We start from the raw sequence: 14,067 nt of genomic DNA on the forward strand, positions 1-14,067 counted from the left end.
ATCCTGGGTTATCTTATTTCACATTTCAAACTGTTCATACTTTACAATTAATCCTAAGTATTCATAATAGGATGTTTCACACTGTACATTCCTAAACCGTGGGGTTAACATTCTTATTTGCATATTTACTGTGTCAACATGAATGGATAAATGACTGTGGTGGTGGGGGCGTGGTCGAGTATCAGCTGTGGATGGAGAGGAAGCAGGTAGAACCGGAAGGTAATACGTGATGATTCTCTACTGTGCCTGAGTTTACTGTCCGTTTGTGCTTTCAGGAGCTCGGGACAGGCCAGAGAGAGTGATATCTGAGCAGCACAGAACTGTGTGTGTGTGCATGTGTGTGTGTGTGTGTGTGCGTGTGTGTGTATATACATATGTGCACAGTAAAATTAAAATCATTGAAAGTAAAAATTAGAGATGCACTGATACTAAATTTCTCAGCCAATACCAATGACCGATAATTCAGAGTGATATCAGCCGATACCGAGGCGGAGTATTCTGTCACGTCTCAAGACGTAAGGGAGATTAGGACGGATGCAATTGCAGTTGACAGTTTTATTAAAACAGATGCAGTCAGAATAATCCAAAGGAAAGACAAAGTTCGTAGTCGAGAAACAGGCAAAGGGTCAGGCGATCGGCAAACAGGCATAAACGGGGCAAAGCAGGAATCAAGGTCGCGGTCACGGAAAACAGGGTCAAGAAACAAAACAAGAAACGTAAACTATGACTAAGAACTGGAAGCGGAAAAACCAGCATAAACTAAATGGACTAATCTAAAGTTTAACTTAACTAAATCTAACAAGGCACATAACATAGACAATGACTTTCTCTAGCTAATGAATCTATCTAACGTATCTAAACTAATACTCTGCGCTGTGTGCTGGAAGGTGCACGGTGTATATATACAAACATAATCAGCGCCTTAAGTGCTGACGGCTGACACCAATCTAGACACACACTCAAACAACAGCCAATGACAGAACAGGGAGGAGACATAACAGAAACATAACAAATGCACGTATCCATAGTAAACAATGTCACAGTTGTCAACATTCGAAGAGCGGGCACTCGCGCACCTTGCTTGTGCACACGCACGCTCACATGCTCTCCAGCGCGCTGCCTAAAGGGGAAACCGTGACATTGAACATCAAATTGGTAATATATAATATCAAATTTTTTATATACAGTATCTCACAAAAGTGAGTACACCCCTCACATTTTTGTAAATATTTGATTATAACTTTTCATGTGACAACACTTGAGAAATGACACTTTGCTACAATGTAAAGTAGTGAGTGTACAGCTTGTGTAACAATGTAAATTTGCTGTCCCCTCAAAATAACTCAACACACAGCCATTAATGTCTAAACCGCTGGCAACAAAAGTGAGTACACCCCTAAGTGAAAATGTCCAAATTGGGCCCAAAGTGTCAATATTTTGTGTGTCAACAAAAGCACATCAACAAAAGAACACCATACCCATGGTGAAGCATGGTGGTGGCTACATCATGCTTTAGGGCTTCTTTTCTTCAGCCAGAACTAGAGCTTTTATCAAGGTGGAGGGAATCATGAATATCTACAAATATCAGATGATATTATTGCAAAATATGTAGGTGTCAGGTTGTAAGCTGACAAAGAAAAAGAATTTCACCTTTCAGCATGACAGTGACCCAAAGTATACATCCAGATCAACATAGGGATGGCTTAACAGGGGTGAGTAGACTTTTCAAATCTATTGTAATTTGACTCTGAGATAAACAAATAGACTTTGTTAGTAGACTTTGGCAAGAGAACAACACTGTGAAAGGTAACACTTTGGTGGAAAAGTTCTCTGTGTCACCATCAATCCCACAGCACCTGCTTCTGCCAGGACCTATAAGATAGTGACCAATTTACCACCTCTCTCATTTGCTTATCAGTTGCTCTGTAGTCACCCAAACCTGTCAGCACTAGAAGTAGAGTAGTACTGTCTCTGTCTCAAATAAATGACCACAACCAGCTTCTTTAAGTGATTTAATTCTCATTTTAGTCAAGATTTGCCCTGCTAATGTGATTTAAAAAATTTTTTTTTACAAACTTTTCATGTTACACATAAACCTGATTACAAATATTATAATTAGACAAGAACTTTGAAAGAGCAATGCAGGGTTTTTTTTATTTTGTTGATTTTGTTAGACACATTGAGCAATGAAAGAAAGCCTGGGCTGAGGAGTCATGTTTTCTTTTAAATCATGTGGACAATCCAGGCAAAAGCATGTCTACTTTGAAGATGCTAAAATACAAAATTATTGTGATTTTTTTTGGATTTTACATCACAACATAATTCCCGTAGTTCCATTTGTGGTATATCCATAGTCTTGATGACTTTATTATTATTCTAAAATGTGTGTGTGTGTGTGTGTGTGTGTGTGTATGTGTTATATATATATATATATATATATATATATATATATATATATATATATATATATAAAACGGCGCGGTTCACAGGTGACATTTTTATATAATGTGACACGTTTAATTGCCATGTCAACTGATCACGGCAGGCTTATACATAGGTATGATGTTAGACAAGCTTCAGATAGCGGTCAAGCATGAGGGCACTTCCCACAGCGCAAAGCTCATGCAATGTTGAGTTCCTTTGAAAGGGAACAGAGATTTTTCATTAATGTAGTATTTAGGTAAGAGGTACCCATATGGGATATGTCTCTCTCTGTGTGAGGGTGGGTGTGTGTGTGCACATGCATACTAAAGTTAAGGTGCTAAAGAACACTTAGCAACCTGACATTATGGCTTTTCTCACACACTTATCTAAGCCAGTCACAAGCTGTGCTGTAACTCTCAGAGCCTTCCGATTATGAAAACAGCTAAAATGAATAGTAAGCTCTTTATGTGCTCCTTCTTTGTCATTATTTGAGACTTGTTACTCAAAAGAGGAAGCGATCTTGAAATTTAAACACTGTCATTGTTCATAATTACAGCTTACTAAAGCTTACACACTGTTTCACCTCCTGGCATCCTGCCTTTTCCTTCTTTTTGTCCTTGCCAACTGTGACTTAGGACCAGTTGGATGAGGGGATTGCTCTCTGGAGATTTGGCTCCTTTTTGAAATTTCATCATTTTAGATTGTTGGGATTTACATATTTACCAGTACTGTACATCAAGAGTTTAACCTCTGACTCATGTAAAGTTTTTTTTATGCATACGCTAGCGTGTGCACACAATTGTATATATGGCCTTTCAAATTATGCTTCATTTGAAATGTACGCATACACGGTCGGCAGTCAGTGAATTACGACAACTTGCACTACCCCTCCTGGCCTACAGTCTGTACAGAGCAGTAAAGTAGGTCTGTTGTTATAAAGGACGACAACGAAGAGGAATCACAACAACACTAAAAACAATGCTTGGGCAATCTCTCACCACAATTAGCACCCATATACAAATCCTTATACACTTTAAGGCTAGAATTATACAAATGCAGGTACTTTCTAACTTGCACTCATTTCTGTCTCTTCCGCTTATTCCATTTCTTCTTGAACTACTTTGAGAATCAATGGCCCTGGGTCACTGTTGCCACCTTGTGGAACAACTAAAAAGTGCAAAAGAATTAAATGCGCATGTGCGACCTGCAAGTGCAAAGTACGCTCAATTAGAAAAATCCTAGCGTATGCGTAAAAAGTGAAGCATACTTTGCACTTTAGACTCTGACTTCTAGTCAAGACATTGTGCTCAATAAGAAAGTTTAAAAATCTAGCGCTCATGATGCCACACTTTATTTTCCACTGATTACATTTCACAAAATGCCTTGATAATTATTAGGGTCAAATGTATCTCCATTTCTGTAGTGGGGCTATTTAAATTAGTTATTTAAATAGCAGGGCTATTTAAGCATGACTTCATATTTCACCCATAATATCTCTCTCTGTACACAGTGCTGCTGAGAGAGGAAGTCACTCAGCTGCAGGAGGAGGTGAAACTGCTCAGCCAGCTGAAGGAAATGTTAAATAAGGACCTGCAGAAGATGCAGGGCTGCTCAGCCAATGCACTGTCTGCCACTGAGCTCCGCATACAGCTGGCAGAGAAAGAACATGAGCTGGACCGTGCCAAAGAGGCCTTACAAGGTTTGGACTTCACCTTAGTGTCTCATTCATAACCCACAGCTCTCTGAGTGCAGTATTATAGACAACTAGCCATATTCCAAAAGCAGTGAAATCATTACACTCCATTGTCTGTAAAGGTTACAGTATTGTCACTTAACAACCAAATGTCCTTGAGGTACATGGCCTCTTAGATCTTTCTTAGATGATTGCATGGACTACAACTGTTATCATCCACTTTTAAAGATTCTGTTACACAAGCATGACCTTTAAAGATTTACAAATTAATTTGTGGCTGCTAAATCAAGTCCTACATGTACACAAAGTATTTTGGGAGCATTGAGGCTTTTGAAAGCTTGCTGGAACTTGCTGAGATGTATGCTGGAACTCTACCTTCCTTATAATCTGTAAGCATAACCATAAACACAAAAAAACAAACAAAAAAAACCGTTAGGTTATGGATGCACGTGCAGATAAAGTTTTAATAAGAATGAAAAAAAAAAACCACACAAAACAGGAACGGTAGAACACAAAGAGTTTGAAACAAACATAGAACAATGACCTTAAAACAGCACCAGGAAACAATGGCAAAGAAAGACAAAAGAAAGACAAAATGTGCAGTGCAAAGGGTTATAAAGACTTATATACAGTGCTCATTATTCCAAATGTGAATCAGGTGTGGACAGTCATCTGACATGATCAGGTGAGGTGCAGTGGCTGATGAGAATCGTAGTCTCTAGTCTTTTTCCAGTATTTACATGGCAAAAAGTAGTAAAGCTAAGAAGTCATGAAGTTTCTGGCTAGGCTTACTTTGAGCCTGTCAATACGACAGCACAACATTGAACCATACAAAGAAGACTCCCACCTGGCCTGGCGTGGGTTAAAACGCTTGGCCTGCTGAATGTAGGCCAAGTTCTTATGGTGTGTTCAGTGTCTAGAATCATAGGAAAAAACATTTACTATAACATGGATTAGCCAATGTCAGCTAGCTAAGAAATGTTGGTTTAGTGAGTCAAACCTTTAAAATCTTTTCCCAACTCCCATAAAATCAATATATTTATGTAAATTGGATGATTATCATTTTATATATTTATTAATAATGCTATACTTACTACTTTGATATAGTGTGTCATCTTAATTTGCACTTCAGCTAATAGCTCACAATGTGCACACTACTGGCATGAAGTAGGTGTGTCAATAAAAATAACTCAGTCAAGAGGCGATTTTCAATTCGACCAAATTTAGGCTTCAAAACTGCACAATGGGCCTCATTGTTCAATCTTTTACCAATGTGTATAAATGTTTGCGTAAACTAAAGAGTACAGAAATGTTCTTCCAGATTCACAAATGTTTCAGAAAGGCTGATTTTATTCACCCAGATAAGGACGGATTCCCATTTGAGTTTGCTTCCTCTCAAGGTTTCTTCCTCATATTGTCTCAGGGAGTTTCTCCTCGCCACTGTCACCGCTGGCTTGCTCATTAGGGATTTCAAATTGTGAGTGGTTTCAGTAATATGTTGCAGCCTCATTTATTGAGTCTGTTTACATTGTATAATAATATTGGGCTTGATCTTCTCTTGTTTTTGAAGCTGCAGTTGCTTATTTGTCTCCCAAGAGTTGGCAACACTAATTATTCATATGGGTTGTATATTAGCCCCAATACTTGACAACAGAGGTGCCGGCAGATACAGTTTTCGTGGAGTAGAGGTGTGTTGCTCTCTCTCATAGCTAGCAGAAAATAAGTGAAATTTACCACATTGACCATAGCAAAAAAACAAACAAACAAACAAAAAAAAACCCTAGGAAACTCAATACCTAGCTGAATCAAGCAAACAAGTGTGATAATGTTAGCTAACTACCTATTGAGACACTGAAATGTCTTACCTGTTCAGCAGAAAAAAAGCCATCTCTGTGTTAGTATTCAATCCTTTCAGATCTCTGAGTTTTCACAAACCTCTCAAAAGCCATGCCGTATTTTATTCTCATTTTAGCACAGGCTCTCTGCAGTTCAAAATCACACCTGGAATACAACGGCCGATTAATTTCTTCATACAGGAAGTGTCTTGAAGCTATCATAACAAACAAAGGCTTCTCCACTAAGTATTAAATAAATTTCAGTTAGCGTGCTCAATACTTTTTCCCGTGTCATTCCACTTTATTACACATAACTTTATTTATGAATCTTAATGTTGTGAATTCTTTATATTTGCGGATTTCTTGAGTTAATACTGATGTCTGGTGAAAATTTCATTTCAATAACCTCATTGGAAATATATTTACTGAAAAAAATATTGATGTGCCCAATACTTATTTCCCCCACTGTATATACAGAAAAGGGGGAAGAGGGTGGAGGTCTGACAGTTAGATTATTGCTTGACTTCACTATGAACAGAGAGTTTATTGTGTCAGAACAGGGACAGGGACTTCTGTGTACTCAAATAAGAAGATGTACAGGCTATCAGAGAGAGAGAAGCGGGAACAGGGAGAATAAAGATAACAGACAGAGAGCATGCCTAAATGTTCTGGAACTTGCCTTCTTAGGTTCCAACGGGAAGAGTGCATGCTGCACCTGCCCCAAGTCATCCGTTCCCTTAAACAACAAAGATCTTTACAACCACACATTTACAAAGGGTCAGGACAATATAAAGGGCATAGAAGAGTGTTAATTCAGTGAGTTAAGTGATGTATATATAATCAGAGGCTTGTTCCCAGTAGGCAAGCAATGTTGCAGTTAATATCGCACTTGTATATGTTAACAACAGGTTGTGTTCTGATGTGTTTTCAGTAAATTGATTCTAGACAGCAAAGAAGTAAAGCTTCGTCAGAGTAGAAGATAGAGTTCATATGTGTGTTTCTATTACAAAATAATGCTATATGTGCATGTATTAAGGTGAAATGAGAATAGGCCCCCTAAGGGCTACTTGATAGCAGTATTGACTCTTGTCACTCATGAGCAGCACTTGTTATGGCTGGCGTGAATCCACTAGGGTTGTGAAATTGTCAGGACAGTGTCCTGGAAGGAAAGGGTGGATAGGCTGTTCTGTGGGTAAAGGGAGAGAAGCAGAAACATCACCATGCATGCTAGTTAATTTTTCAAAGAGAGACTGAGTATAGTTGGTGACAATCACGTCCAGGTCTCCTGTAAAACAAACACCTGGGTTACTCTTTGTCCATGGAGTGGGAAATGGTCTGGCCATAATGATCTCAAAATGAGGCAATTTCATTTTCTGATTAGGTGTCATACGAATAGGATGGGCAAAAGGTCAACCAAATTGCTGGAGGCATTCTCTAGTAGCGCCTTAGCGAGGCAGTTCTTGATGGTTCTTTCCATGATCCCTGAACTTTGAGGATGATATGGGATGTGGAAGTGGGATGTGGAAATCAATGTTCAGATATTTGCAAAGTTTCTGTGTTGCCTAAGAAACAAAGGGTGTTCCATTATCGCTATCGATAACCTGAGGGATACCATAGCGCAGGATTATTTATTTGGCTAGAATTTTAACAACGTTGTTGGCATTTTCTTTTGAGCATGGGAAAGCTTCTACCCATTTGGAGAATTTGTCCACAATGACTAAAAGGTATTTGATACCTCTGACAGTTGGCATGTGTGTGAAGTTAATTTGCAATGCCTCTCCTCGGAGGCAAATACATCCACTTCCACTTGGCCAAACCTCCCACATATGGACTCCACCACTTGTGGATGGAGCCTCCAATTCCTGGGTCTCAGCCCCTACCTCAACAGGATGTCTGCCCCCACATTCCAGTTGCCAAGAAAGTACATTGCATTCACTGACAAAAAATTTCCCTCTGCCCAGAGAAGAATTAGTTGCGCATGCCTGAACAGGGGGCGCGAACATAATCCTTCCCCCATCCCATTAGGGAAGTGTCTGTCATTACCATCTTGTGAGAAAGAGACCCCCCTAGAGTGTGACCCGAGGCTAGAAGCCAGGGACACCTCCAAATTCTCAGAGCACATAGGCATTGCCACATGACACTGATTACTGACTTTTCAGCCACCACTTAAACGGTCTCATGTGCAATAGGCCCAATGGTATGACATTGGCTGCTGCTGCCATAAGCCCCAATAGTCTCTTGTAAAGACTGGAGGGGATGTCAAGATCCAGCATTATCTTGCTCGATGTCAATGGGATTGACCCTATGCATGTTGGGAATAGAAACACCCTCATTGTAGTAGAATCCTTATAACCTCTAGAAAAGTTGTCCTCTGCACTGGAGAAAGCATACTTTTCTTAAGGCTCAACTTGAGCCCCAAGCTCTTAATGTGGGCAAGAACAACATCTTGATATTGAATTGCTAGTTCCCTGGATCATGTAGAATTAACCAGTCATCGAGGTAATTTAGTACATGGTAGCCCTGGAGTCGTAATGGAGCCAGATTGGCATCCCTGCACTTTGTGATAGTGCAAGGGGATAAAGCTAGCCTGAAGGGAAGAACCCAATATTGGTATGATTTGCCTCCAAATGCAATCCTCAGGAACTTTCTGTGACTGGACAATATTTCTATGTGGAAATATGCATCTTTTAGATCTATCATCACAAACCAGTTCTCATGACTGGAACGATAAGTTTGAGTGTCAGCAGCTTCAACCTATATGTCCAAAGAGTATGGTTCAGATGACACAGATCTAAAATTGGCCACATACTCCTGTCTTTTTTGTGAACAGGAAATAACAGCTGTAAAAACCTCCCTCCCTCAGGGAATGGGGTACATGTTCTATGGCCCTTTTGTTCATTTACATTATATCTGCATTTGGCAACTTACATTTCTCTAATTTATACAAATGAGCATTTGAGGGTTAAGGGCCTTACCCAAGGGCCCAGCAGTGACAGCTTGGCAGTGTTGGGATTTGAACTCATAATCATCCAATCAGTAGTCCAACATCTTAACCACAGAGCTACCACTAACCCCATAACTTTTGGAGAATGCGGGCATCGATCCCGCTACCTTTCAATTCGATTCAATTTTATTTGTATAGTGCTTTTTACAATAGATATTGTCTCAAAGCAGCTTTACAGAAATATCAACATGGTATACAGATATTAAAGGTGCGAATTTATCCCAACTGAGCAAGCCACTGAGTGGCGACGGTGGCAAGGAAAAACTCCCTAAGATGTTTTAAGAGGAAGAAACCTTCAGAGGAACCCGACTCAGAAGGGAACCCATCCTCATCTGGGTAACAACAGTTAGGGTGAAAAAGTTCATTATGGATTTATATGAAGTCTGTATGGCCTTAGGGGCAGCCGTAGTCCCAGCAGTCTGGAATTAAAGAAGATTTGAGCTCCATCCAGAGGCAGAAAGGATCTGGATCTCTAGTATCTCCATAAATTCGTGTGGGGCTCGGCGAAAGGAGAGAGGGAGAAAAAAGATAATTATGACTGCGAAGTAGTAGAACAGAATCTAGTCAGGGTAGGCTTGAGTAAACAAAAACGTTTTAAGCCTAGACTTAAACACTGAGACTGTGTCTGAGTCCCGAACACTAATAGGAAGACTGTTCCATAACTGTGGGGCTCTATAAGAGAAAGCTCTTCCCCCTGCTGTAGCCTTCACTATTCGAGGTACCGTCAAATAGCCTGCATCTTTTGATCTAAGTAGGCGTGGCGGATTATATAAAACCAAAAGGTCGCTTAGATATTGTGGCGCGAGACCATTTAGTGCTTTATAGGTTAATAAAAGTATTTTATAGTTAATGCGAGATTTTACTGGGAGCCAATGCAGTATTGATAATATCGGTGTGATATGGTCGTACCTTCTAGTTCTAGTTAGGACTCTAGCAGCTGCATTCTGGACTAACTGGAGCTTATTTATATTCCTTCTGGAACATCCAGACAGTAAGGCATTACAGTAATCTAATCTAGAGGTGACGAATGCATGAAATAGTATTTCCGCATCATGTAGTGACAATATGTTTCTTATTTTAGAAATATTTCTGAGATGAAAGAAGGCTATCCTAGTAATATTATCTACAAATAATATTATCTCTTGCATGCTAAGCAAGCGCTCTACCATTTGAGCTAATTCCCCTCTTCGAAAGGGATCTTACTTCCTGTGCTAATGTTGGGCTCTGCTCTGTGCTGACTACTATGGTGAGCACACCTCTGAACCGGGGGGTGAGCTCTGAACTGGACCCGGTAACCCTTTTCTACAGTAGACAGAACCCATGGAGACACTTTTGGCAGTAGTTTCCATGCTGCCTGTTTTTTTTTTTTTTTTTTTTTAGTGTTTTAGTGACGTTAACGTTTCCACATTCTGTTGGAGGGGAAACATCAGATTTTCTTTGCCCTGCTTGCTTACTAGAGAACACTGAAAACTTGGAACAGCCTTGGCTAGGGGTCTAATGGCCCTAACAACCTCATGTCCCCTGATGTCCCCTGATGTCCCCTACGCTGCCCCTCAGGACCGCTCATCCTTTTTCTGCTTGGCCTTTCTGATCATTCTCAGATCAGGCATATTAGCAGGCTGCAAATGTGGCCACCCAGTTCACCTGGCTCTCCGTGGGGGGAGGCAGGCCTTCCGTGCTTCCCTCACACTAGGGCTGTGAACTCAACACAACGGTGAAGGAACTGGCTGAATGCTGCCATATGTCGAGCTCTCTCAGCAGGTCTGCTTGTTAGGCCTGCAACACTGCCATTGTATGCAGTGACCCACACTCAAGACCCTCTACTGCATAGGCCTTGCCCACCAATGCCGAGGTGGCCTTACATGGCTTAGATGGCAAAGCCAGCCCCCATAAATTACCTGATGTCGATGGAGAGAGGTAGCTTGCAAGTGCCTCTTCCACTTTTGGCATAGCAATATAGCCATGCCATTAATTTCCCACAATGACATTGGAATAATCCGACATCACGGGGTTATAAAGATGGCTTATGTATGGTTTTCCCAAGAAGCATGACATTTTGTCATGCAGTTCTGGAAGAAGGGGAGTTTTCTGCAGTGTGAGGGAGATTAATTTTCACTGGGGAGAAAAAAGCTCATCCAGCCTTAGTAACCCTTAGTAGAAGGGCACACCCTTCTGGCTCCTCGGAGTCAGAGAGGAATAAATGATTTTTGGCTTTCCATAGCGGAAGAAGGAGTAGCAATGCGAGTTCCAAAATCCGGCAGCGAGCCGCACCAGGAAGACAGAGCAAGAGATAGAGCTGCACTCATCTCTAGCTCCACTTCCAGATCCATATGATATCCCCAGGTCCATAGCCACGTGTCTCTGAAACCCAACTCCCTTCGGCTGCAAAGAGAGCAACTCGCAAGCGGAGCTGCCTGATTGTAAGGCGTTCACAATATACACAGTCAGACCTCTCAAGGGCTGCCCTGGCATGCTCCATCACTAGACAATTCACACAGAAAGTGTGTCTGTCCTCCCCCTGTAATGAAATGGGAGCAAGGCGTAACACACTACCTGAATTCTCTCTCACTCATACTTTTCTCTCTCTTTTTTTTTTAAAAGATAGAGAGGAAATTAAGTCTTTTTTGCAAGCATTACACAAACTATCGACATGCAGTCTCACTGAATATAACAAGGCTGACAAACTATATATCTAAAAACTGATTTTTTCGTTTTCTTAGGGAACTAAACCCACATTATAAGGCCAATCCTCATCAACACTCTTTAAATATTGATTCTACAAATGCTGCCTACAGGCCATGGTTAGTGCAAATGCAGCCACTATCTCCTCCATATTTATCACATTTGCCTGCCTTGCCTGTTCACAAGCTGCACCCCACTTATTATCTTAATTTTATGTTGTTATTTATTTTTTATCTTTCTTTTCAAGTTCATAACGCGGACTGAACTCTGACAAAATCCATGTCCGTGTCAAGTTCAAGTGCAAATTTACCTGAGTGCATGACAAGTCCGAATTCGTTCATAATTGGGCTCTATTTCAGACTCGCGTCCAAATCCGGGATTGAGTACCCCAACTCTAATAGTAAGACAAGTGTGTAAGTGTGTGTGTGTGTGTGTGTGTTTATAAATGTGGAGGGCTCTTTTCCAACAACAGAAGAACTATTTGTACCTTGTCCTCCTGCTCTAACCAGCTGACAATTCTGTTGCATATCTGTGCTCTTATATTTAAGTACAGTTTTGGGGGTTTTTAGATTATTTTATAATTTTATAGCAATTTAAAATGATAGTCTAATGTCTTCTGAATTATATAGCTTTGTTCTAAATAAAGATATTTATATCCGTTTGTGTTACTTAGGTGCACTTTTTTTTAACCTAGGACACTGCAGAAATTCCTTTTACATTAATTAACAAATCATGCTTGGTCTGTAGGGATCCCTGAGGGTGTACTACATACTGCACTTTAAAATTGCATTATAATCTACTGATAAAATTGAACATATATTTCACATTGCAATCCAGGATTAAAAGAAATGATGAGTGCATTTTTACACTTTAACCTGAGGGTCAAAAAAGAAAAAACAATGAAACAATTTTTTTTTTAGAAATGAAAACATGAAAACAATGTCTAAAAAATAAAATGTGTGTGCATGTGTGTGTGGTTGTGGATGTCTAGCTATGAAATGCGACCGTACGAGGTTAAAGGCAGAGAAGGTTGACTTAGTGAACCAGATGCAGCAGCTGTACACTACATTAGAGAGCCATGAAGAACAGCTTCGAGACTTCATCAGGAACTACGACCAGCACAGAAAGGTCAGTGTCACTCATTACACCCATTAGCCTAAGTAAATCTCATTATTCACCACAACCTTCTGATAGCAGAAAAACAAAACCCTTCCTGTTACTCTCACATTACTTATACGTTACTGAAAATACAGTGAACACCGAATCAGTTGTTATGATGCTGTAATATACACTGATCAGCCATAAAATTAAATGTGAATAACATTGAATAAGATTAACAAAGTGAATAACATTGATTATGTTAATAATACATTAATACATTAGGCAGAAAGTAAATAGTCAATTCTTAAAGTTGATGTGTTGGAAGCAGGAAAAGTGGAGGATAAAAAAAGGATCTGAGTGACTTTGCAACGTCCAAATTGTGATGGCTAGACGGCTGGTCTCTAAAATGGCAGATCTTATATGGTGTTCCCAATGTGCAGTGGTTAGTACCTACCAAAAGTGGTTCAAGGAAGGACAACCAGTGAACCATTGTCAGGGTCATGGGTGTCCAAAGATCAATGATGCATGTGTGGAGTGACCTGTCTGGTCCGATCCCACAGAAGAGCTACTATAGCACAAACTGCTGAAAGTTAATGCTGTCTATGATCAGTCAGAGTTCCCATGCTGCCCCATATCCACTGCCAAACATGATTACAATGGGCATCAGACTTATACCATAGAGCAATAGAAGAAGGTGGCCTGGTCTGATCATGTTTTCTTTAACATCATGTGGATTGCACTATGCACAGATGGCACTAGGATGCACTATGGGAAGAAGGCAAGCTGGTGGAGGAAGTGTAATGCTGTGGGCAATTTTCTGCTGGGAAACCTCCGGTCCTGGAATTCATGTGGATGTTACAATGACACGTACCACTTACCTAAACATTGTTGCGGACCAAGTACACCCCTTCATGGCAACAGTATTCTGTAATGGTAATGGTTCAAAGAACAAGACAAAGAGTTCAAAGTGTTGACATGGCCTCCAAATTCCCCAGATCTCAATTTTTATTGAGCATATGTGGGATGTGCTGGGCAAGTCGGATCCATGGACACCCCGCCTCGCAACTTACATGGCATAAAGGATCTGTTACAAACATCTTGGTGCCAGATACAACAGCACACCTTCAGAGGTCTTGTGGAGTCCATGCCTTGACAGCTGTTTTGGTGGCACAAGCAGGACCTACACAATATTAGGCAGGTGGTTTTAATGTTATGGCTTATCAGTGTATATCAGTCTGGAAAGTGTCATAACAACTTCATATCAATAATCCCCATCCCTGAATTGGCTACATAAATCTCTCCCCTCCACTAATAGCTGGTGTGTGGTG

General features: G+C 40.4%; 1 protein-coding gene across 4 annotated transcripts in view; it reads left to right on the forward strand.

The window, feature by feature from the left end:
• kaznb (kazrin, periplakin interacting protein b) overlaps nt 1-14,067 on the forward strand; it is a 102,753-nt gene that overhangs the window by 66,978 nt on the left and 21,708 nt on the right. For all 4 annotated transcript variants that reach the window (XM_053674055.1, XM_047149636.2, XM_053674057.1 and 1 more), the window contains 2 exons: nt 3,935-4,123; nt 12,630-12,766. In XM_053674055.1, the coding sequence (XP_053530030.1) occupies nt 3,935-4,123; nt 12,630-12,766 (326 nt within the window). The remainder of the gene's footprint in view (nt 1-3,934; nt 4,124-12,629; nt 12,767-14,067) is intronic.

The sequence above is a fragment of the Ictalurus punctatus genome, chromosome 21 (assembly GCF_001660625.3).
Source record: "Ictalurus punctatus breed USDA103 chromosome 21, Coco_2.0, whole genome shotgun sequence".
NCBI lineage: Eukaryota > Metazoa > Chordata > Actinopteri > Siluriformes > Ictaluridae > Ictalurus > Ictalurus punctatus.